Genomic DNA, 24,591 nt, shown 5'->3' on the forward strand with positions numbered 1-24,591 from the left:
CCTGTAAGTTTTTCTGATTTGCATATTTCATCGAAGCGTTCATAGATTTTTGTAATCACACGGACCAATTAATTCTACTCTTATGGAATCTAGTATACAAACAATTGAAACCGATCACTTTAATGTTGTCAAGGACATGACACTTCCGAAAGCTTCTATCTTTGAAGATGGTGCTATTTCGAAGACGCCAAATATTCCATAACGTTAAGATGATAATGACCCGAAGAATGATTCGTTGTAGATTAGAGATGGGGACACCATCTACTTATGAACAAATCTCTTCAACCGATGACCACAAAGGTATAGGCTTTAAATAAACAGTAATTCTAATAACTTTAAGAAAATACAACGTTAAGATGTCCATTCCAATCTATAACAAACAGAGTGCATTAGAAATTTTCAACGTTTGTCTACCTATGATCCCGAACCAACTACTCTCTTTTAACATTAACTACCAAAGGGGAAGTAGAGAGATTAACGGTGTAAAATTAAGTTAAGTTGTATCACCGTTTCACATCAAATCAAACACTTACCACTTATGAAAAATGCTACTCATACTAAATTTATCATTTACCCAACAATAAAATTAACATCATCGCGATTCTAGTAACCAAACCCTTAAAATTGAATAAGAGGATAAACAGATAAAGTTCTTTTTATTCAATTCAACCTACTATAAAAAAAACGAGTATTTGCATTTATATATTGACGGTTTAACTTAGTTATGTTCCGTCAGTTTATCTTAAAACCTTGGTACTCAAATTAATTCAGTTAAAACAAGTCAATTAAATATCTTTTTTGTTTCAGACTTTTGACTTTGATAAGTTCTTCTGGAACCTCTGTCATCAACTACCTAAATGTTTATTTCTCCACCTCTTCATTGATTCCTACAATTAAACCTAAAATATAAATATCCCTTCATAAAATTCCGATCTCCATCACCGGAATCTCACAATTCCGGCAACTTCATAACTTAACTCAACCAGTTATGGCAGATATAGTCAAACAGATCCTCACTAGACCGATCCAATTAGCAGATCAAGTCATCAAAACCTCAGATGAATCTGTCATCAACAAACAAGACTGCACCGAACTCAAATCCAAAACCGAAAAACTCGCCGGTCTTCTCCGTCAAGCCGCACGTGCCAGCAGCGATCTATATGAACGCCCTACTAAACGCATAATCGAAGACACTGAACAAGTTCTCGATAAAGCGTTATCACTCGTTCTCAAATGTCGTAACAACGGAATCGTGAAAAGAGTACTCACAATCATTCCGGCTGCCGCTTTTCGCAAAATGTCGTCTCAGCTCGAAAATTCAATCGGAGATGTTTCCTGGTTGCTCCGAGTATCCGCCCCGAATAATTCGACCGACGAGTACTTAGGGTTACCTCCGATTGCAGCTAACGAGCCGATTTTGTGCTTAATTTGGGAACAAATTGCAATTCTGTATACCGGCAGTTTAGATGATCGTTCTGATGCTGCTGCGTCACTCGTATCGTTAGCGCGAGATAATGATCGGTACGGTAAATTGATTATTGAAGAAGGCGGAGTTAATCCGTTATTGAAATTGGCGAAAGAGGGGAAATTAGAAGGACAGGAGAATGCTGCCCTGGCAATTGGGTTGTTGGGGCGTGATCCTGAAAGTGTGGAACATATGATTCATGCCGGAGTTTGTTCTGTTTTTGTGAAAATTTTAAAAGAAGGACCAATGAAAGTTCAAGCAGTTGTTGCGTGGGCCGTTTCGGAGTTAGTTTCGCATTATCCGAAATGTCAAGATCTATTTGCTCAACATAATATTGTGAGGTTGTTAGTTGGTCATCTCGCGTTTGAAACGGTTGAAGAACATAGTAAGTATGCTATTACTAGTAATAAAGTTAATTCAATTCATGCTGTTGTGTTAGCTAATAGTAATAATAGTAACAGTAATAGTAATAGTACTAGTTCGAATGTTGTTATTACGAGTCGAATTAATAAGGGTGTGAATAGTTATGATCATCATGATCATGATGAGGGTAAGAATCGAGTCGCACATCCTACTGGGTCAACGAATAGTCAACAACCGTTTAGTATGCATGGTGTTGTAGCGAGTACAATGGCTATGAAGAATCAAAGCGAAAACGTTGTTGTGAAGAAGCAAAATCATAATCATTATACTAATGTTTCGTTATCTGCTAATAGTTTACATAAAGGGAGAGAATTGGAGGACCCCACAACGAAAGCTTACATGAAAGCGATGGCTGCAAGGGCTTTATGGCATTTAGCGATAGGGAATTCGGCTATTTGTAAAAGTATCACTGAATCCCGAGCATTGTTGTGTTTTGCTGTTTTGTTGGAAAAAGGTCCCGAAGAAGTTCAGTATAATTCAGCGATGGCGCTAATGGAAATCACGAGTGTAGCCGAACAAGATTCCGAGTTAAGAAGATCGGCTTTCAAGCCAAACGCGCCAGCTTGTAAAGCGGTTATCGAGCAATTGTTAAAGATTATAGAAAAAGCCGACTCGAAACTTTTGCTTCCGTGTGTTAAAGCGATTGGGAACTTGGCTAGAACTTTTCGTGCAACCGAGTCACAAATGATACAACCGTTGGTTCAACTTCTTGATGAACGAGAACCCGAGATTACTAAAGCGGCGGCTATTGCATTGACGAAATTTGCGTGTTCGGAAAATTACCTACACCTTGATCATTCTAAAGCGGTTATTAGTAATGGTGGTGTGAAACATTTGATTCAATTGGTGTACTTTGGGGAACAATTGGTTCAAACACCTGCGTTGGTGTTGTTATGTTATGTTGCGTTACATGTTCCCGATAGTGAAGATCTTGCACAAGCTGAAGTGCTTACTGTTCTTGAATGGGCGTCGAAACAATCGTTGTTTATTCAAGATGAAACGGTAGAGTCTCTTTTACAGAACTCGAAAGGTAGGTTGGAACTCTATCAATCTCTAGGATCACGGGGGTTTCATTAGGTTATCATCATAATCATGAGTTAAATATATGGTAAAATAGGTTAGAATTGTTCCTTTTGGTTTTGTGCTTTTAATTTACATTGTATACATATACATATATATGTTTGTTTGTTGCTGCTGCTGTTGTTGTGGAGTGAACATGAGACCTATTGTCACATGTAGTTTTTCAGGGAAATTTATTATATTTGAATTGTAAATTGTATACAAGTAATGATTTTGTAAATTATTCTTTTCGTATATCAAAAGTGAACATCTTTCTTTTTATAGTATTTGTGAACTGGGAATTTGATGAAAGGATATCAGTTGATTGGGATTCACCTGTAAAATGATCTTTTTTAGTCCTACTTTGGCTAAATTTCTTTTAACTCACTATATATACAATTTTGTCTAGAATTTAATGGTTGAAACTAAAGAACTTTTGGTATGTTATGTGCGTGTTCATTTGGAATTTAGGACCAGTGACAATTTGATTGAACAGATCATACATCTAGTCAAGTAACATATAAATTTTACTACAATACGAACAATAAGTTTGTACATTATAATTTTCACTATTATTATCATTTTTATCCTGGTGTTTTTATGTATTATGTAATGTAATGAATTATCATGCTCAGCTGTAAGTAGCATTCTGAATTCATGTCCCAACTATGTACAAATATATCCATTTTCAGCACCAGCAAGTGAACTTGTCCTACACAAGTTGGATGATCTGCAAGAAATAATGCAGCTCATTTCACATAAAGTAGTGTGGTTGTTCCTAATGCACTAAAAGTTGTATACTATATATACATATATACATAAAAATCTTTAAATAGGTAAGAGTTTTGAGGTATGGAGTGTTAGAATTTCTCAATTCGGTTCGGATTACTCGGCGAGCGAGTATTTTTAACTCCTTGTACATGCCCTATCTGGAACAGTCACGGATTGGATCTTAAACTTTCTATGGTCACCTCAAGATTTAAACTTGGAACCTCTAGCAAGGTGTGAAAATTTTGTGGTGATCACTAAAATGATTCTGGGTACATGAACTATATTTGAAACCAAAAATTATTTAAAAAAAAATGTCTAAATGAAATGTGGTGTAGCATTAATTTTACACAGATTCCCTTGATCTGCATTACTTGTTTTGCTTGGCTGCACATAACATCAATGATTCAAAATGCTAATTATTTTCATGAATTCAGTCACGGCTAGTACATATTCAACGCATAAAAGAAGATAAACACAAATAGATATGATAGAAAACAGTTTAAAAAAGAAATGGTTTGCTTAAACGCTCACAACATTTCATATCAATTACAAAGTTGCACTGTTGACACTTGAAAATCATCTCGTATTCCACTAATCTTCCACACCCGTTGCAGTGACCATCGCTGTTGATACCTTGATCGAAATAGAGATAGTGTGGGTGACCTTTAAGATTGTAACTGCCTCCAAACTTTATATTCAGAAAATCATAAGTTCCTTTGTGGTAGGGTGTAGCTCTCTGCGGTTCAAGTATTATCGGAGCACATTCGGTATGGATTGAGAAAGCACACCCATTATAACAATGGTAGAAACAACTTTGTGGATCGAACTTATCCTCGCAAACTTCACAGAAGTATAGACTTCTATGGTTTTCAACAGGGAAGTAAGATAGACTCATAGGGTGCTTATCATATTTATGCCTAATTTGACGAGGTAATAACAAAGCACACTTGACATGCATAAAAACATTACAAGTGTGACAAAGGAATGACAATTGGTCCCAAATATTATCTGAACATAATCGACAACTACAAATCTCTCGGTAACGTTTTGTCTGAACCCTTGAAAGGATGTGACCAGGATGAGCTTCGTGTGTTATTTTTTCGGGTATGAACGCACATTTCACATCTATATGATAGTCGCATTTTACACAACTATAAACAAATCCATTACATATCAATTTGCATACACCACAAACGAACACAGAGAAAAACTTATCGAGGGCATTTGGATGGAAAATGAGTGTGTGTTGTGGGTGATCCGGGTAATTTTCGACTCTAGTAGGAAGTCGGGTGCACCACTCATGAAGAACAAAGTTGCACTTCTCCTTTTCATCGGCGCATTTGTAAAATGGCGAACGTATGATTGGTCTCAAACATCCGTTACATAATAGTTCAATTTTTTTCATTGGGTTGTGAGTGGATATAGTGTTACTTTTTGAGAAATTTGGCTTTGTGATATCATCACTACTTGACTCTACATGTATTAAAATAAGGGGATGTTGATGAAAACTGTTTATGTTTATCATATTCCCATCTTCCATTTTTGAAGTTTCGCATCCTACTTGTTTCGAAAACATATGTTTTATTACGCTATCACTATCTTCAGGAAATGGGAGATTGAGGAGATCCGGATAATCAGAATCTTTATAATCTTTACTGAATTTGCGGTTTCCTAGCAAATAACAAATTGTCAATACATGTGACAAGATTAAAATCTCTAATTAAGTAAAGTTGTCAGTTTGTCACAATTAAAGAGGCATCATTTGTCTTAAACAAGTGCGCAAGAAGAATTTACCAAAAGATGAGATGATTGACATGAATGGCTCTTCTCTTGATGTTGCACAATCTAGATGCGTATAGAACCTACATTTGTCACATTTATACACCCATAAAAGCTTTTTCATAAAATGCTCATTGCATACCCTACACCTAGGATAGAACGAGATCACTCTAGCTTCCTCCGGGAAGGAATAAGAAAGGATGAGAGGGTGAGGAACCATTTCCAGTGTCTTGAATTATCAACTTTTTGGGTAGAAAAACGCATTCACGATTAATGAAGAAATGAAAACACACGTTACAAACATAAAACTCCCCTTCATGTCTTTTCCCACAAGCATTACATTCACTTAAAAGTGGTTTGGGCATAGCTACTAATGGATGCTTGTGGCTAGGGTGATAAATGATCCGATCTGTGTTCAATGCCATAGCACAATTTGCATGAATTGTGAATTTACATTCAGTACAGTCATAAGAGAGCGCAGATCTGACATATAATTCACATAAAACACAAATCCCATAATACCGTTAATGTGTGAGAGTAAGAGTAAGAGTAAGAGCATGAGTAGGGTGTGATGTGTGTTTTAGTGTAGAGGGAAGCTCTCCACAAAATTTGTGGAGCGAGTAAAGACATGAACGAGTACACTCATAGTAATGTCTATGAAACCAATTGATTTCTTTTTTGCAACGATGACATTCACGACTTTTGAAGTTTTCACGCTTGATAAGATCATCTTCATCGTCATCATCATCATCATCATCATCTTTATCTTCTTCTTCTTCTTCTTCTAAATTTGGATATGTTGGTTGCAAATCTTTTAGTCGAAGTGGATGCTCATGCTCGTCTACAAGCATCTCCATTCTACTTGATTAGATTTTTTATTATGTAAATTTATCTATCTTATAGATCAAATGTAGTACAACTACAACATATATAAATTATGTATATGTATATTCCCTGATTGCAACAGAATGAGAGGTGATTTAATATTCTTTTCTCATCTGCTAAGTTTTGTGTACTTTACTTTGTAATTTTAGATCTTTTATTGTTATAAATAAAGAGATAAAGCACATGTGAATATATGCTTAGTCTAAACATCTCTATCTATATTAACCTTATATAATAATTAATATCAAAACAAAATTTGACTTGAGTGCAGTTAAGTTGATCATCTTGAACACTCGGTCTAGTCACCCTGGTTAACCTTATATGATATGTAGATTTCGAAAAAGGTGACTAAGACGAGGGTGGTGATTGTAGTTGACTTTTGTCCAACCTCCAAAGTGATCGTAAAAATTGGATGAATTGAGAGTGTGTAAAAGTGTAGTGTCCTTGATTGATAACCCAACCTTAGTATTTATAAGGTAGTTATTGACGGTTACTTAATAACGTTCCCTCCATAACGGCCACTCAATTATAGTGACGAATTCATGATGAACACTTAATAGGGTCCTAAAACAAATTTTCAAAGCTAATTATATTTGAAGAATATTTTAATAGTTCTTTACCTTCAAAAACCATACATTTTAAAAATATATGGAGTACTAGTATTAAATTTGGGTGATGATTCGTACACCACCAATTTTTAGCCGTACACCACCAAACATGCTTTACATTGTTGTACAGTACAACATCATAATGCATGTTTGGTGGTGTACGGCTAAAAACTGGTGGTGTACGGATCACTCCCCATTAAATTTAGTGGTGCACAATTTGAAGAATATAGTGTACAAAAAAATATTCAAAATAATGGGGTCATAGGACTCCACAAGACAACACATAGACTCGCCTGGCACTCAAAGAACCTTCTAGCAATTGTAACTCCACGATCAATCTCGCGTTCGCCTACGTGGTACTAAAATCCCGAACACCTTCAATGTTTAAGATAATGTTGACTGGGTAAGAGGTACGTCATTGCATGGCACGGCGTAACGTACAATCAGTGGCGGAAGCAGAAATTTTTTTTGCCAGAGGCAAATTTTTTTTATAAAATGTAGCAACTTTTTTTGGACAAAATGGAGGTTATGCGCCAAAATATGGAGGTTTTGAGCAAAATATGAAGGTTTTTTGACAAAATCTGAAGGTTTTGGGGCAAAATATGGAGGTTTTGAGGCAAAATATGAAAGCTTTGGGGAAAAAAAAATCCACTAGGAGCAAAATCGAAAAATTCAAAATTTTTACACTAAAAATTGCAAATTCACTGGGCGCGGATGCCCCCTCTGTCCCTTCTACTTTTCGCCACTGCGTACAATATCCTTAGCGTGCCATCTCTAAATAATATTTAATAGCATTTTTCATGCTAGACCTGATATGTACAACACATACTCATAGTTTATATGTCATGCGCCTCACGTGACAAGCTTGGGGCGGGATGTACGTCATTAGATAGATGAGTATTGTTCACCATCTATTAAATAATAATTTTTTTATATAAAACCGTAATTGTATTGGGCTGTATATTATTTTTCCGGATACCTAAAAGAATATTGCTTGTTAGATTGGTTGTTCGACTTTCCTTTGCTATCTCCATGACCAGGGATCAGACGCTGCCTACAACAATTTTTTCCTTTCCTTTACTTTTTCTTTTAACCCAAATTTACTGATCAAATAAAATAATAATATTTCAAAAACTTATCTTTCTTTTTCTTTTTAGTTTTCTTTTATTCTTTAACAAAAAAACTTGATGTCATCAGATATTTTGGTAATTTAGTTACAAGATATATCGTGTTACACCTTATATAGATTATGTACACCCCCTAATAATAATTTCTTTTCTACTATATATTAAGAGATAAGTTTAATAGTGAAGTTATTCTTTAACAAAAAAAACTTGAGGTCATCAGATATTTTGATAATCTAGTTACAAGATGTATCGCGTTACACCTTATACAGATTATTCACATCCCCCTAATAATAATTTCTTTTCTACTATATATTAAAAGATAAGTTTAAAAGTGAATGAAGTTATTAATCTAGAATCAATTTTCAACCATTGAATTTGGCAAATTACAATCAATACCTTCATAATCTCGTCATCAATTTTTTTTTTTTTTTTTTTTTTTTTTTACTTATAGTGCTATAACCAGAAATTTACAATTGATCTACCAAAAAGGACCTTAAAAACAATTAATGGTTGAAAAAAATTACTATTCTAACCTTAAATAAAGTTGAATAGATTTACGGAACAATTAGGGATAATCAAGATATTTATTTATCAATATCAATAAATAATCATCTAAATAATAGTTATTTTATTACTATTTAATTAAATATTTAATAATTCAAAAGATAATATAATGTATAAAAGTCATTGAATCTATATATACTCATTTTTGTTATAATTCAGTAGGCTTATAACTACCTTTAGTGGTTTGATTCTTGATGTTATAATTCAGTAGGCTTATAACTACCTTTAGTGGTTTGATTCTTGATTTAGAATACTAATAATGAAGTGTAAGAACAAAGATGATAATGGAGAGAAAGAAAGAAACACTTTGTAAGTGTGAGAAATGGTGCAAGTTTAATGCTTGCATTCATGAGTATTTATAGCCTAAAATCTCAATATAAAAATACATACTTTGTGTACCAAAATTGACTATATGTATACACTAAAATTGACTATCCATATCTATATTATTATTATTATTATAACACTCCCCCTTGGATAGCAATTTTATTTTGTTGAAGATCAACTATAAATTACTGCCTCGTTAAAAACCTTGCTAAAGAAAACCCAGTGGGAAAAAACTTTAGCTAAGGGAAAAAGAGTGCAGCATGGAGTTGACTCCCCCTCAAGTAGACATCGCTTCAGCTGTTACATCTTTTGAACATGTCTCATGCCAATGTTATGAACGTGTGTTCTGAAAATAGCAGTTGGAAGTGCTTTCGTGAAAAGATCAGCAGAGTTTTTGCTAGATTGCACATATCTCATTTCAATCTGGTTGTCCTTAATGAGATTTTGAGTGTATGAGAAGAATCTAGGTGGTATGTGTTTTGTTCGGTCACTTTTGATATACCCTTCTTTCATCTGTGCTATGCAAGCTGCATTATCTTCATAGATAGTTGTTGGACTTTTATCGCGTTCTAGTCCACAAGAATCAGTAATGAGTTGTGTCATTGATCTCAACCAAAAACATTCTCGAGTAGCTTCATGTAATGCAATCACTTCGGCATGATTTGACGATGTAGCAACAAGTGTTTGTTTTTGAGAACGCCATGATATTGCAGTACCTCCATTTAGGAATACATATCCAGTTTGAGATTTAGCTTTATGTGGATCAGATAAATAACCTGCATCTGCATAACCAACCAAATCTTGTTTTGATTCGTTAGAATAAAATAATCCTAAATCAGTAGTTCCTCGAAGGTATCGAAATATGTGTTTGATCCCATTCCAGTGTCTTTTGGTAGGAGCAGAGCTGAACCTTGCCAACAAATTAACTGCAAAAGAAATGTCAGGTCTTGTACAATTTGTAAGATACATAAGAGCTCCAATTGCACTAAGATATGGTACTTCTGGTCCAAGAATGTCTTCTTGATCTTCACATGGACGAAATGGATCAGCTTCAACATTGAGTGATCTAACAACCATAGGAGTACTTAATGGTTTTACCTTGTCCATATTGAAACGTTTCAAAATCTTTTCAGTATATGTTGTTTGATGTACAAGTAAACCATTAGGCATATGCTCAATTTGTAAACCAAGACAATACTTGGTTTTTTCGAGATCTTTCATTTCAAATTCTTTCTTTAGAAGTTGAATGGCTTCATGGATCTCTTTATTTGTACCTATGATGTTAAGATCATCAACATAAACAGCTATGATCACATATCCGGATGTTGTTTTCTTAATGAAAACACAAGGGCAAGTAAGATTATTTGTATACCCTTTGCTTATCAAGTAATCACTTAATCGGTTATACCACATACGTCCCGATTGTTTTAACCCATATAAAGATCTTTGTAATTTAATCGAATACATTTCTTTGGGTTTTGCATTTGATGCTTCTGGTACCTTAAATCCTTCAGGTATCTTCATATATATATCACTATCAAGTGATCCATATAGATAAGCAGTCACAACATCCATGAGATGCATTTCTAAATTTTTAGAAACTGCCAGACTGATTAAGTACCTAAAAGTAATTGCATCCATAACAGGAGAATAAGTTTCTTCATAATCAATTTCCGGTCTTTGAGAAAAACCTTGAGCTACAAGTCTAGCTTTATACCTTGTAACTTCATTTTTCTCATTTCTTTTTCGGACAAAAATCCATCTGTATCCTACAGGTTTCACATCTTTAGGAGTGAGAATGATGGATCCGAAAACTTTTCTTTTATTGAGTGATTCTAATTCAGCTCGTATTGCTTCTTTTCATTGAGCCCAATCATGTCTATTTTGACATTCAACCATAGATGTTGGTTCTGGATCATCATCATTATTCATGATGTCATATGCAACATTAAATGAAAATTTCTCATCAAGATTTTTCATTTCATTTCGGTTCCATAATATTTTTGAATATGCATAATTGATTGCAATTTCTGTATTGACATCATCAATCTCCTCTGCAGTAGGAGTACTGATTTGTGGTTCTTCTTGAACACTTTCTTTTACTTCATTATCAGCTGATTTTCTTTTTCGAGGATTTTTATCCTTTGAACCGATTGGTCTTCCACGTTTCTGACGTGGCAAAGATTCATGAGTGACGTTATTGCCAGCTTTTGGAATTTCAATTCGAGCTGGAGTATTTACTGCTGGTATATATGATTTTGTCACCGTTTTTGTATCTGTAAATGTATCAGGCAATTGATTTGCAAGTTCTTGTATATGCATTATCTTTTGAACTTCTGTCTCGCATTCTTTTGTGCGAGGATCAAGATACTTTAATTGAGGTTCACACCATGAAACATCATTTTCTTTATTTTTCATTTCTCCCCCTAATCTAGGGAACAATGTTTCATTAAAATGACAATCAGCAAAACGTGCTGTAAAAACGTCACCTGTCATAGGTTCAATATACCTTAATATTGAAGATGTTTCATATCCAACATATATTCCCAACCTCCTTTGAGGACCCATTTTTGTACGTTGTGGTGTCGCAATTGGAACATACACTGCACAACCAAATGTTCTAAGATGGGAAATATTTGGCTCTTGACCAAAAGCAAGTTGTAGGGGGGAATATTTATGACTTGCACTTGGTCTGATGCGAATCAATGCAGCAGCATGTAAAATTGCATGACCCCATATAGATACAGGGAGTTTTGTTCTCATTATCAATGGTCTAGCGATTAACTGTAAACGTTTAATCAATGACTCGGCTAAACCATTTTGTGTATGCACATGAGCAACAGAATGTTCAACAACAATTCCTATAGACATGCAATAGTCATTAAATGCTTGAGATGTAAATTCACCAGCATTATCAAGTCTCACCCTTTTAATGGTGTAATCAGGAAAATGAGCTCTCAATTTAATAATTTGGGCAAGAAATTTTGCAAATGCCACATTACGGCTTGATAACAGACAAACATGAGACCATCTGCTAGATGCGTCTATTAGAACCATGAAATATCTAAATGGTCCACATGGTGGATGAATTGGTCCACATATATCACCTTGAATTCTTTCAAGAAACATTGGTGATTCTTTCTCAACCTTAAGTGGTGAGGGTCTAGTTATCAATTTTCCAAGAGAGCAAGATGTACATGGAACCATTGTATCATGATGGATTTTTCTATCCTTTAGTGGATGTCCATGAGTACATTCAATAATCCTTTTCATCATTGTTGATCCTGGATGGCCTAAACTGTTATGCCATAAACTGAATACACCAGGATCAATATATTTTTCGTTAACTACCATATGTATTTCTGGTACATTTATATGTGTATAATGTAATCCAGAACTAAGTCTTGGCAGTTTTTCAACCACATGACTCTTGTCAGTGATACTTAAATATTTCTCATTTTCTGTTGTCACTGACTGATAATCATACCCGTTAAGGTATATGTCGGAGAAACTCAATAAATTTCTGCTTGACTTGGGAGAAAATAAGGCATCATTTATTAAAAATTTTGTACCATTTGGTAGTATGAAATTTGCCTTTCCTATCCCTTTTATCAAGTTAGCAGGTCCTGATATTGTATGTATAGTTCCTTCCGTTGGTTTTAGATCAATAAAATATTTCTCGGATTTAAGTATAGTGTGTGTAGTTCCACTGTCTGCTATACAGAGATCTCCACCACTTGATTGATGTTGTATTCCAGCAAAATTCATATTGAACTTCATATATAAGAAATAAATAGTGAGTACATTAATATTACACAATATTTTAAACGCAAATAGATAGTACTGAAACATTTAGCAAACATAATGACAAAGACAGACGATATTAAATCGTTTATTTTTCAAAAGACACATAACTTAAACATTCAAGAAATCTTCATATAAATCAGATGGTTTCTCAGTGACTGTTGGATCAATATTATCCACAAAATTTACTTCCTTTTCTTTACCTTTCAGCGAATCCTGATACATCTTAACAAGATGTTTAGATGTTCGGCAAGTATTAGCCCAGTGGCCCATTCTACCACATCTGTAGCAAGATTCTTCAGAATTTTTAGAAGAATTTTCTTCAACATCTTGTTTAATGGGCTTGTTTTGTGGTTGATATTTATATTTTCGTGGATTACTATTTCTTTGACCACCACGGCCACGACCACGACCACGTCCACGCCCATTACCATTACCATAAGGATGGTTTCTACCATAGTTATGGCTTTTGGCATGATGATGGTGATGGTTATTATAACCACGACCTTGCCCGCGTCCTTGTCCCTGTTTATAATTATTTGCAGTATTTGCTTCAGGGATTGCAAGTGTACCAGTAGGACGGGATTGCTGATTTTTCATTAATAGCTCATCATTTTGCTCTGCAACTAAGAGATATGAATTAAGTTCAGGATATGTTTTGAACTTTAGCATTCTCAAATTTCTTTGCACTGTGATGTTTGCAGCATTCATTGTGGAGAAAGTTTTCTCCATCATGTCTGCATCACTAATTTCATGTCCACAGAATTTAAGTTGTGAACATGTATTATACAGAGCTGAGCTGTATTCATTTACTTTCTTAAAGTCTTGGAACCTTAATGTTCTCCATTGTTCCATTGCAGCTGGAAGTAAAATTTCTCTTTGATTATTGAATCTGCTTTTGAGACCTTCCCATAAAACATGGGGATCTTCTACAGTCACATAATTATTTTGTAGGCATTCATCAATATGTTGATGAATAAAGCAACATGCCGTAGCTTGTTCTTTTTCAGAACAAGTGTTGTTTTCATTTATGGTTTCAAGAATGCCCATTGATTTAAGATGCATTTTTACTTTTATAACCCATGGCATGTAGTTGTTTCCAGTTGATTCTAAAGGAGTAAATTTAAGCTTTTCCAGATTCGACATTTTCTATTATCAAAAATTAAAACAAACATCATGATAAATTAGAGTCAATTTATATTCATAAGTATATAAACATTAAACATAAATTTAATATAACATAAATGATAAGTAGGTGACAGTGTCGACCATGTGTAAGCAATCATAAATAAATGTTATATAACAAAAATATAAATATTAGTAAACATAAATGAAAATTTGGCGACAGTGTCGACCATATATTTTTTCAGGTGGTATAACCGACCTATATCATTCTGGTGGTATAACCGACCATATATCATTTTGGTGGTATAACCGACCATATATCATTTTGGTGGTATAACCGACCATATATCATTTTGGTGGCAGAGCCAACCATATTTAGTATTAAGATTATCGTGCTGATAACGTGTTATAATTCAGTAGGCTTATAACTACCTTTAGTGGTTTGATTCTTGATGTTATAATTCAGTAGGCTTATAACTACCTTTAGTGGTTTGATTCTTGATTTAGAATACTAATAATGAAGTGTAAGAACAAAGATGATAATGGAGAGAAAGAAAGAAACACTTTGTAAGTGTGAGAAATGGTGCAAGTTTAATGCTTGCATTCATGAGTATTTATAGCCTAAAATCTCAATATAAAAATACATACTTTGTGTACCAAAATTGACTATATGTATACACTAAAATTGACTATCCATATCTATATTATTATTATTATTATAACAATTTTCTCCCTTTATTTTCCTTTAGTTATTATATTTTCTCTCTCTAAATACTCATTTTTCATCTTCACATTAGTTACATTTTGCAAAAGAAAACTCATCATCATTTTTGTAAGTGGTTTTACTCTTTTAGATTTTGTTGATTAGTGATCCAATAATAATATTCAAATGTTAACCACTTTGTTTTGATGATGACACTAAGTCTTGTGTGCTTAAACAACGTATAGAACAACACAAGTACATGAGCCTACACAATCTCTAGCGAACGACCTATACACAAAACCGTTAAGTCAAAAGAGTCATTTGAAAAATACTGAAGGAGCATGGCTGGGTCCACGGTCGACCGCATGTCAGACCGTGGGATGCCCTGTATCTTGGTTCTTTGAAACAAGGTATACGGTCAACTCCACGGTCAGCCATGGCTCGACCGTAGTTTCTCACTGTCCGGATTTTTGATCGAAAAATGTTTGACTACTTTGGGACATCTATAATTTATGAAACTTATTCAAAAATGCTTAGAATAGTTGCATCCTTCATATCAAAAAGAGTTTTTGTCACTAAAGTGTTAATATTAGTTAATCACACTTAATGACAACTTATTAACACTTTAGCCTTGAATTAAAGTTAAACACATAAGTGTTATAAGATATCATTTTAATATTAAAGTTTATCTAGACATAATTAGGATGGTAATTGATCGAACATAAATCTGTCGCATAGGACTGATCATATGTTGAGTGCCATGTGGGAGTGTTTAAGAACATTATAGTGTTAATCTCCGGTCATTGGTTACCTTGGATAACCTTTATTGAGATGAAGATCTACGAAAGGGTGATTAATGAATTAGTTCACCATTAATGGCTTAGCCGCAATAATGGCCACTTGGGTGGTTTCATAGGGTTACAGTTCACAGTGAACATACGTGTTACCGTAAAGTGTTTTCTGGATGCAATCGTTAATCGAGTAATACAGAAAACGTTGATTGTTATTCGATGATCAATGAGCTAGGTTTAGGGTTATATTTATAGCTAAACCTAACCCTAGATGTATCCTTAAACGATTCTAGATCCTTCCGTATCAATCCCATAAATATAGGTATTATAGTTAGGAATAAGATTTCAGTTATTTAAGGATAAGATATGCTTTGTTAGCCATCTTACTTATTCGCTAAGCAAAAGTTTATCGAATGCGCGCAATAGACATAATTTGGAACATGACATACGTGCAACCAGCAGGTGATACGCACGATGCGCTAGGCGCAGAGGTACGTGTATCATTAAGTCCCCCCAGTTTAATGTGATACACTTTTCCAAAAAGTGTATGATATTAAACTCCAAAGAATATAATAAATTGATCATTACCAAAAATTAGCACAAAATATATTGGAAATTATCAAAATAATCCAAAGATCGCATGCCTGCAAGCATTAAATGCAGCCTCTTGCATGTCAATTAAACGTCTGCCAATGATGAAAATGTATCGGCGGGAGTCAGTTAATTATGACAGGCTGTCAAATCCTAACTGCAAGAGTTTTGCTATCGTACACGGATGATAAGCAAGCTAATGGGTTTTTCTATCGTGCACCACGTCTTTTCACTGCAACCCGTTAGGATTGCGACACGTGTATGGCCAGCTGTGCGCCTCACGTGTTTTATTCCTTTTTTAAACCCTAACCGTTTATGCTATAAATAGGTCGACGATTTTACCAAATGTGGTAAAAAATTCAAAAATTCACTTCTTTTCTTATTTGCATCCCCGATCAAGTTCCGGCTAGTTTCCCGTTTCTTAACCCAGGTCAGTGCAATCTTCCATTTCCATCCCCTTTTTTAAATTGTAAATATGTCGTCTTCATCTTCAACTACTTTTCAAGTCCATTCCATCTCTTCTATCTTAGACGACGAATTCGTTGAAGCTTTTATCGACTGGTATCCACCAATTGCTCAATACACCCCTACCCTTCCACTCACAAACCAACGAGCCCATAAACCCCCAACCAACATGGTAGAAGTCTACAACCAAACCCTAGAAGTCGGAAACACTCGCATCCCTCCGACTAACTTTTTCATGGCGGTTTTGTCGTCGTATAACATTGGCCTATGATAATTACATCCCTATGGTGCTGCTCGTCTAACGTTATTTGAAATATGGTGTAGGGAAAACAACCAAGAACAGTCGATTAACGTCTTTAAAAACATTTTTTGTTACCAAGTTAACGAACACGATTGGTAGAGTTTCACCGATCGGGCATCTTTTACGTCTGGTATGAAGAAAGGCTTAAATACCTCCTGGAAAGATTCTTTTTATTATGTCGATAACAAGTTCATTCCTCAACAATTCGCTAACATTCTCCAATGGCATTCTGGTGCTAACCCTGCTTTTAATCGCCCCCCCCCCCCCAATGATACTGCCAGAATAGGAACAGTTTAACCTCTGTTTCGGTAAGAAACTAAGCATTCGGGTTTACCCAAACGAAGTTCTTTACTTGTCCGAAATCTCTTCCTACTGGCAATACAGTGAATTCCGTCCAGTCATATTACTTAACGGGAGAGGTATAGTTTTATCTCAAAATAATTATGCATTATTTACTTTTAAATAAAAAGTATGCTAACCATTGTATGTCATTGCTCGCAGAGATGAATCTTTACCAGGTTATGGTTGCAGAAAGTTTGAAAGGTTACTCTGTGAAAAAGGAAGTTGCTGATAAAGACGTGCCAGTTAACGTTGTAGAGGATTTGAATGCTCCAACTGAGGAAGATGAACAACCGCTTAAGCGCAAAAGCTCTATGCATTTAAACCCTCCAATGAAGAAGAAGAAGTCCGACACCTCATCCTCTGAAGGTATAACATTGTATTTCATACAGTTTTTATTATATTATACCTTCATTAATTGTTTGGAAACTAACACGTATGTTTTTGCATTGCCAGTTGTGAACCTTGATGAAGATGCGCCCCAACAGTGACTCTTGCTCAGCATGTCATCAATGCGCCCATGCCCACATCTGCGCCCCCAGCAATGTCTGCGCCCCTCGAATCAACTGCCTGGATACCCGTGATCTGTTCTAATCCAACTCCACTTGCTATTATTGCGAACTTGCCAACCAATCCTGCAACTCCTGCTACTACTGGTCCCTCGATTACTTCTGTCTCAGGTCCTAAATTGAACATCAACCCTTATGCACCCATCCGCATTGATAACTCGGAAGCAATTCTAAATGTTTCCAAGAGTGCTGCATCGGAACAACACATGTATATGCAAGGGTGTGCTCCTGCTGACATAAGGCGTGAGTTAGAGAAGATAACGCCGGACCAAAAGGCATGCTTTGATACACAGCTATCGTTTCTAACATGGGCAAGAGATTGTGATCGTTTAAACAGCGAGCGTTCCCATAAGGCAGAGGTGAATCTTTCTGGGCAGTTACAGAGGAGGTTGACGAACTTAGAGTCAAAGCTTAAAGTGGCCGATGAAGCATTGAAGATAGTGGAGGCCACTGTTGAAATTTTAAAGAAGGAAAAGGCTGAGCTTCTTTCCGCACAAGTTGATCTGGTAGAGGAAAACAACTCGCTCAAGGATGAACTTGCTGCTGCTAATTCCAACCTTAATTTGTTATCCTTTGAGAAACAGGACATCTCCGCGCACCTTGACCGGGTGGTCACTGATCGTGATTCAGCGTTAAACAATTTTGCCGCACTCAAAGATGATCTTCCATAGATTGCATCGAACATTCTTAGTTAATCTACAGTGGGCGAACTTTACTCAAATGCAGTCATGGCCGCCAAAGCGTTGGAGCGGGTAAACTTTTGGAAGCTCATTTCTGACAATATAGAGGTTCTGACAGATTTGCCCAAAATTATTACCGATCATCTTGAGAGTGATGCTTTAGCCAAGGTGCTCGAATCCAGTCAATCGATGGAGAACATCCAAATTTAATTCTTAATTCAAGCAAGTGTTGACCCTGCGACTTCAGTGCGGGATTTGTTGGAGCTCGCGATGTGAGGAGATAAGACATAAGGCTCGGGTACTGCTATGGCGTGCTTTGTGAGGTGCATAGTAGTTTTTAGGAGTGGCGAGCGTACAGGTGAGTAGTGGACATGTAATGTCTTCGGCCCCGTGCACCCACACTTTGGGAGGTACATCCGCAGGAAGCATGCTTGGTTATAGGTGCTACCTGCAACATGGATGTGCTCCCCACCTGTCATGACCCGGATTTTTCCATGGTTATATATTGAACGATATTAATATTTACATGATTAAAATTTTCCAACATGTTAAGAAATCAAATTTGTTAAGACTTGATTAATTGGAACGAATTTTATGTAAACGTGTGACAACCCAATTTGTCCGATGATTCACGAACGTTATAACTTGTAAATGACATGATAATATATATGTGAACTTATATATATATTTAACATTATGAAATGATAATTAAGTATCTCATTAAATATATTAACCATGAACTATATACATAAAATGAGACTACTAACTTAAGGATTTTGAAACGATATATATACGTAACGATTATCGTTGTAATAACATCTTAATATTTATATATCGTATTAAGATATATTAACACACTATGTTATCATGATAATATAACAATTTAACATCTCATTAGATATAGTAACAATGAGATTAATTACATTTAACAAGGTCGTTAACTTAAAGGTTTCGAAACAACACTTAGATGTAACGACTAACGATGATTTAACGACTCAGTTAAAATGCATATATATATATATATATATATATATATATATATATATATATATATATATATATATATATATATATATATATATATATATATATATATATATATATATATAGTGTATTAATACACATTTGAAGGAGTTCAAGACATATATCAAAACACTCGTAGTTAACAAAAATGGTTACAATTCCATTCTCATTCATTTTCATCAACAATTCTACTCGTATTCGCTCGGTATTTGCACTCGTATTATATCCAGCTTCTAGATGTATTTACTATTGGTATATACTAATAAAAATCTGCTCCTTAGCAGCCTTAAATGATTAAGAAACATGTGGAACCAACCATTTGTCAAGTAGCATGAATTATTTAGCAAGAAAACAAAATTAGTAATCTTTTCTTTCTTTATAAACTAAAAACGTTTTTATGCATGCACACAATTTCTTCACTCCATTTTCTCATACTTACACTCCCAATTTTCTCTCAAAATACTCCTAACTTCATACTTGATCATCTCCAAGCATTTTCTCCATCATTTAGCTTCAATTACAAGCTTTAATCATCATAAAAACAACCTAGAATCAAGAAGTTGCAAGATTACTTCCAATCTTTTTAATCCAATCCAACAACTCATCAAAGATCAAGAACTTCCATCTAATCTCAGTAACTTTTCATTCTTAATCAAGGTAATAATCATATCCAAGCTTTGGTTTAATTCCTATAAAAACATAACTATCTTAAATCAAGTAGTGATCTTACTTGAACTTGTTTCCGTGTCATGATTCTGCTTCAAGAACTTCCAAGCCATCAAAGATCCTTTGAAGCTCAAGTTATTTTCTCATCATTTTCAGTAGGTTTACCTACTATACTTGAGGTAGTAATGATGTTCATAACTGAAGGTATTGCGTATGCCCGAGAGACATATTAAATTAATGTGGCTAACATGTTATGATCCAAGTCGGGTCATACCCAATAACAAGCTTACCGACACCTTATACGTATTTAATCTTAACGATTGGTTCGTTAAATAAATACCCGACACTTGGATTTTAGAAAATCGGGTTTCTAAAATATTTTCACTTGGGATAAATTATTTGGATAATTTATATTTAATTATTTATAGGTTTAAATAATTATGTTGTGTTATATTTTATAAAATGGTTTATAAAATAAAAGTATCTTAACAAATGCATTATATTTATAACAAGTTTTATATAACTTATAACAAGTTTTATAAATCTTATTATATACTTAAGTAATGGGCAGTTTTTGGGACTCCAAGGACTTCACCCATGCTTATTCTTTGATGCTTTCAATAACACAATTCCATATATGCATGTCCCTTGACTAGAAGCAACGCACACATGCAAACAAATCAAGTGATATAGCAAAAAAAAACTGCAAAACAGTCCCTTGGGAGCTGCTGATTGCCGTGGGCTATTAGGGTCCTAAAGAGGGTTCTAAATTTAGTTTATGCAAGTTTAATTCAAGTGTAAATAAATCCTAACCAAAGTACAAGGTGTTGGTGCATAGTTTGGGGTATAACAACTTGAGGTTTCACTCTTTTGGAGCTCCATTCATCATCATCTACTTGCTCATCCAAAACAGCCCTCAAATAAGTTTGAGGAGGTATAACTCTTACTTCCTTGTTGTTATATGTAAGCATATGTTCATGACTTGATATTTACATGGAATTCAATTTAAATGGTTAAACATATAAACTTGTTTTCTTATAATTATGCTTCTGCTTACTTTAACTATCATAAAATTGGTTTGTGATCATGTAAACATTAAGAACTTGTTGTTATGTTGAATTCCATCAATGGTATCTAGAGCCGAATTCTATGAAATATGCTTCTTTTATATGGTCTTTAAACCCACTATATTTGCATTCCATGTACATGCATGAATATGGAATACAAAAATTTTCGGGTTTGGGAGGGTTTATGATTTTGGCCGAATTTGTAGGGGTTCCAAAAGTGGTTTTGGACTTGCCATTTGGTTCATATTTGTTGATAAATTATTGTTCATAATCATAGCCATGACCTTGTGTTTGAATGAATATTTGTTTGGTTAATTTGTTAATCTTTCTATGTAGTTGTTATATTCATTCATTTGGTTTGTAAAATTAATTATTCATTTGGTATGTAATATTAATTTTGGTTATGTAATTTATTTTATATTTGGTATGTAAAATAGATTAGGTTGTATTTTTTTTTTTTTTTAGAAAAATGTATTAGGATATATTTTGTAAAAATTGTGACAACCCGAAAATTTCCAACCAAATTTAAACTTTAATCTTTATATGTTTCCGACACGATAAGCAATATTTGTTAAGTTAAATTTCAAGAATTTTAAACTATGTTCATACATTCATTCAACCTCGACCAAGTTCCAACGATTCACGAACCATTAAACGAATATGATTATATATGTATATGTGTATATATATTATAACTTGAAACGTAAACAAAATATTAGATTAAATACTTTATATGATTGTATCTATTTCAAAATGTTTATCAATGGAATTAGAAGATAAGATCAAATGATTGAATTATCAGATATATTGAATTATGATTACAAGTCTCTGTTGAAAGGCCTACGTTGATTTGAAGAAATCTTTCAATTTTAACAATATTCGGAAAATGGTAAAGTGATTTATAAATAAGAACAAATTGTCAATCATTGAGAACTAGACAAAGGATAGTGGAAGATTGAATCTCATAAAGACTCGATTGATCTATTTAGTTCAAACGTACAAAAACGTTTTCAGTTTAAAAAGAACTTTATTATTAAAACGTATATAACTTTTATAAATATCTAGAACCACTTTTGACAACTCATTACTTAACTAGTATGATAAAGATAACGATATTTATATTTTATTTTATTAAATATATATAACGATTTAAATTAATAATATATATATTTATACGCGTATTATACGTACATAGTTTTATACTTTTACTATACTTAAACTTTACCTTTACTTTATTTTTACTTTACTTTAACTTTAATAATTCACTTTAATAATTCATACTTTAATAATTCACTTTAATAATTCATACTTTAATAATTCACTTTAATAATTTAATTTAATAATTCATACTTTAATAATTCACTTTAATAATTCATACTTTAATAATTCACTTTAATAATTCAAAAATCTATTATAAATAGAATTCAATAGGTTTCATTATTTCATAGAAACTTGAAAATATTTTTCTCTAAACTCTCTCAATCGATTTACATATATATATATATATATATATTTACTCCGTATTATTTCAAGATATTATTAGTATACATAAAATATTACGACGGAGTGCTGTCCGAGTGATTTCGAAATTGTTTTTCTAGTAGGATAGGATTAAGGAAATTATGGGTTATAGCTATGGAGGTGATTGAGTATGGTTCATGGGTATGCTCGTGAGTTCAATATAGTGTTTATCATTTCCGTTGCGTCTACGTACCTTTCCTGCAATATTGAATCTCAATATTGATACGTGAGTACTCATAATTTAACTTTTACATATTAATAGTGTATCCCTGACTAGTGCTCGAGTATTTAGGATTATGCATGCTTGTACTTTTGATATTGCCCTTAGACAGGTTAGGTTGAATCTTGAATTAGTTACACTTGTGGTTGAGATAAGGTATAAGATATGCATGTCTTTGGAAAGCTAGCGAAAAATTAAGAACTTTTCCTTTAGATATCGAATGGTTTCGATGAACGGATTAGAAGTTATAATCAATTGAATTTTCGATATTTTTATTAAAAATGATTATTATTATCGTCCTTTTTATCGTCGTTCTAGTTTTATCTTATTATTATCATTATTATTATCTTTATCAATAAAAGGGATTTATCATTAAAAATTGTTATTTTTTTATTATTACTATCATTATTATCGTTAAAGTTATAATTAGTATTATTATTATTATCCAATTATTATTATTATTATTATTATTATTATTAGTATTATTATTATTATCATCATTATTAATATATATATATATCATTATTTAAAAATGGTTATTGTTATTGTTATTATTATTATTACTATTATTACTATATTATCATTAAGATAATTATTAGTATTATCGTTAATAATGTTATAGTAACTATCATTATTAATATTAGTGTAATTAAAACAAATATTTATATCACCTAATTATTTTGATTACTATTATTATCATTATTATGAACACGATATAAAAGACGATTAAAAGCTATTAAACGAAACGATTAGGAAATAATGAGTAAGAGTATCATGATGAAATTAAAATATTATAAGATATTGATTTAGATAAAATTATAGTTCTTATTATTTTTATCATTACTATTATTATTAAAAGTATCGTTAGTATTAAAACTATCATTTTAACAAAAATTATCATTTTAATAGAAATGTCATTGTTACTATAAAATATCATTATTATTATTATTTTAAATAGAATTATTATTTTAAAGATAATATTAAAAATTATCGTAAATATTAAAGTTATCATAATTAGAATTATCGTATTATCATAATGTCATCTTAGTAATTATAAATATTGATATTTTTATAATAATAATTATTATTACAAAATAATACAACTTTTACTTACTATCATTATAGATATTATTTTATCAAATAAATATGTGATACAAACATATTTTACTACGTGTAATAACTTACTTTAATAATACCTATCATATTATCTTTATGATATTAAATGAACCCTATAAATTTTATTACTTAATATATATAAAAGTATATTTTATTATATAAATTTAATATAAAATTTTATTTATTAATAAATAAATTATATTATTTACTCTAATAAATCTTTCAAAAATATTTAAAAATATAAAACGATGATATTTAAACTATATATTAATCATGTATAGATTTTTGGAAATTATTTTGAGTCAAATTTACTTTTGTTGACTTTTGCATATTAGTCTCGAGCATTAGGATTGTGGTACACTATGACTTGACCTAATTTGTTAGACAAATATTGAACAACACATAAATAAATATAATTAATTTAGGTTCGTGAATTCGAGGCCAACCTTGCACTTGTTCAATGACGTTATATGTATTTTTACTACGAAATACAGTATGTGAGTTTCATTTACCCTTTTTAATCTTTACGTTTTTGGGCTGAGAATACATGCAAATGCTTTTTAACTGTTTTACAATATTTATATGCGTGAATTTCATTTGCT

The 24,591-nt window shown here is 33.0% G+C and overlaps 2 protein-coding genes across 2 annotated transcripts; one reads left to right on the top strand and one right to left on the bottom strand.

The window, feature by feature from the left end:
* The first annotated feature begins 801 nt into the window (after positions 1-801).
* On the top strand, positions 802-3,256 carry LOC139847314 (uncharacterized). The gene has a single exon (XM_071836987.1). It carries the CDS (start codon positions 989-991, stop codon positions 2,963-2,965), a length of 1,977 nt encoding a protein of 658 aa, XP_071693088.1. The 5' UTR covers positions 802-988; the 3' UTR covers positions 2,966-3,256.
* A 777-nt stretch (positions 3,257-4,033) lies between these two features.
* On the bottom strand, positions 4,034-16,104 carry LOC139849210 (uncharacterized). Its single transcript, XM_071838872.1, has 7 exons — positions 16,076-16,104; positions 10,474-10,526; positions 8,226-8,271; positions 5,807-5,980; positions 5,513-5,580; positions 4,269-5,389; positions 4,034-4,102 (listed from the first exon to the last, which is right to left on the bottom strand). Exons 1-7 carry the CDS (start codon positions 16,102-16,104, stop codon positions 4,034-4,036), a joined length of 1,560 nt encoding a protein of 519 aa, XP_071694973.1.
* Between the last annotated feature and the right edge of the window lie 8,487 nt (positions 16,105-24,591).

This window comes from Rutidosis leptorrhynchoides, chromosome 5 (genome assembly GCF_046630445.1).
Source record: "Rutidosis leptorrhynchoides isolate AG116_Rl617_1_P2 chromosome 5, CSIRO_AGI_Rlap_v1, whole genome shotgun sequence".
Lineage (NCBI taxonomy): Eukaryota > Viridiplantae > Streptophyta > Magnoliopsida > Asterales > Asteraceae > Rutidosis > Rutidosis leptorrhynchoides.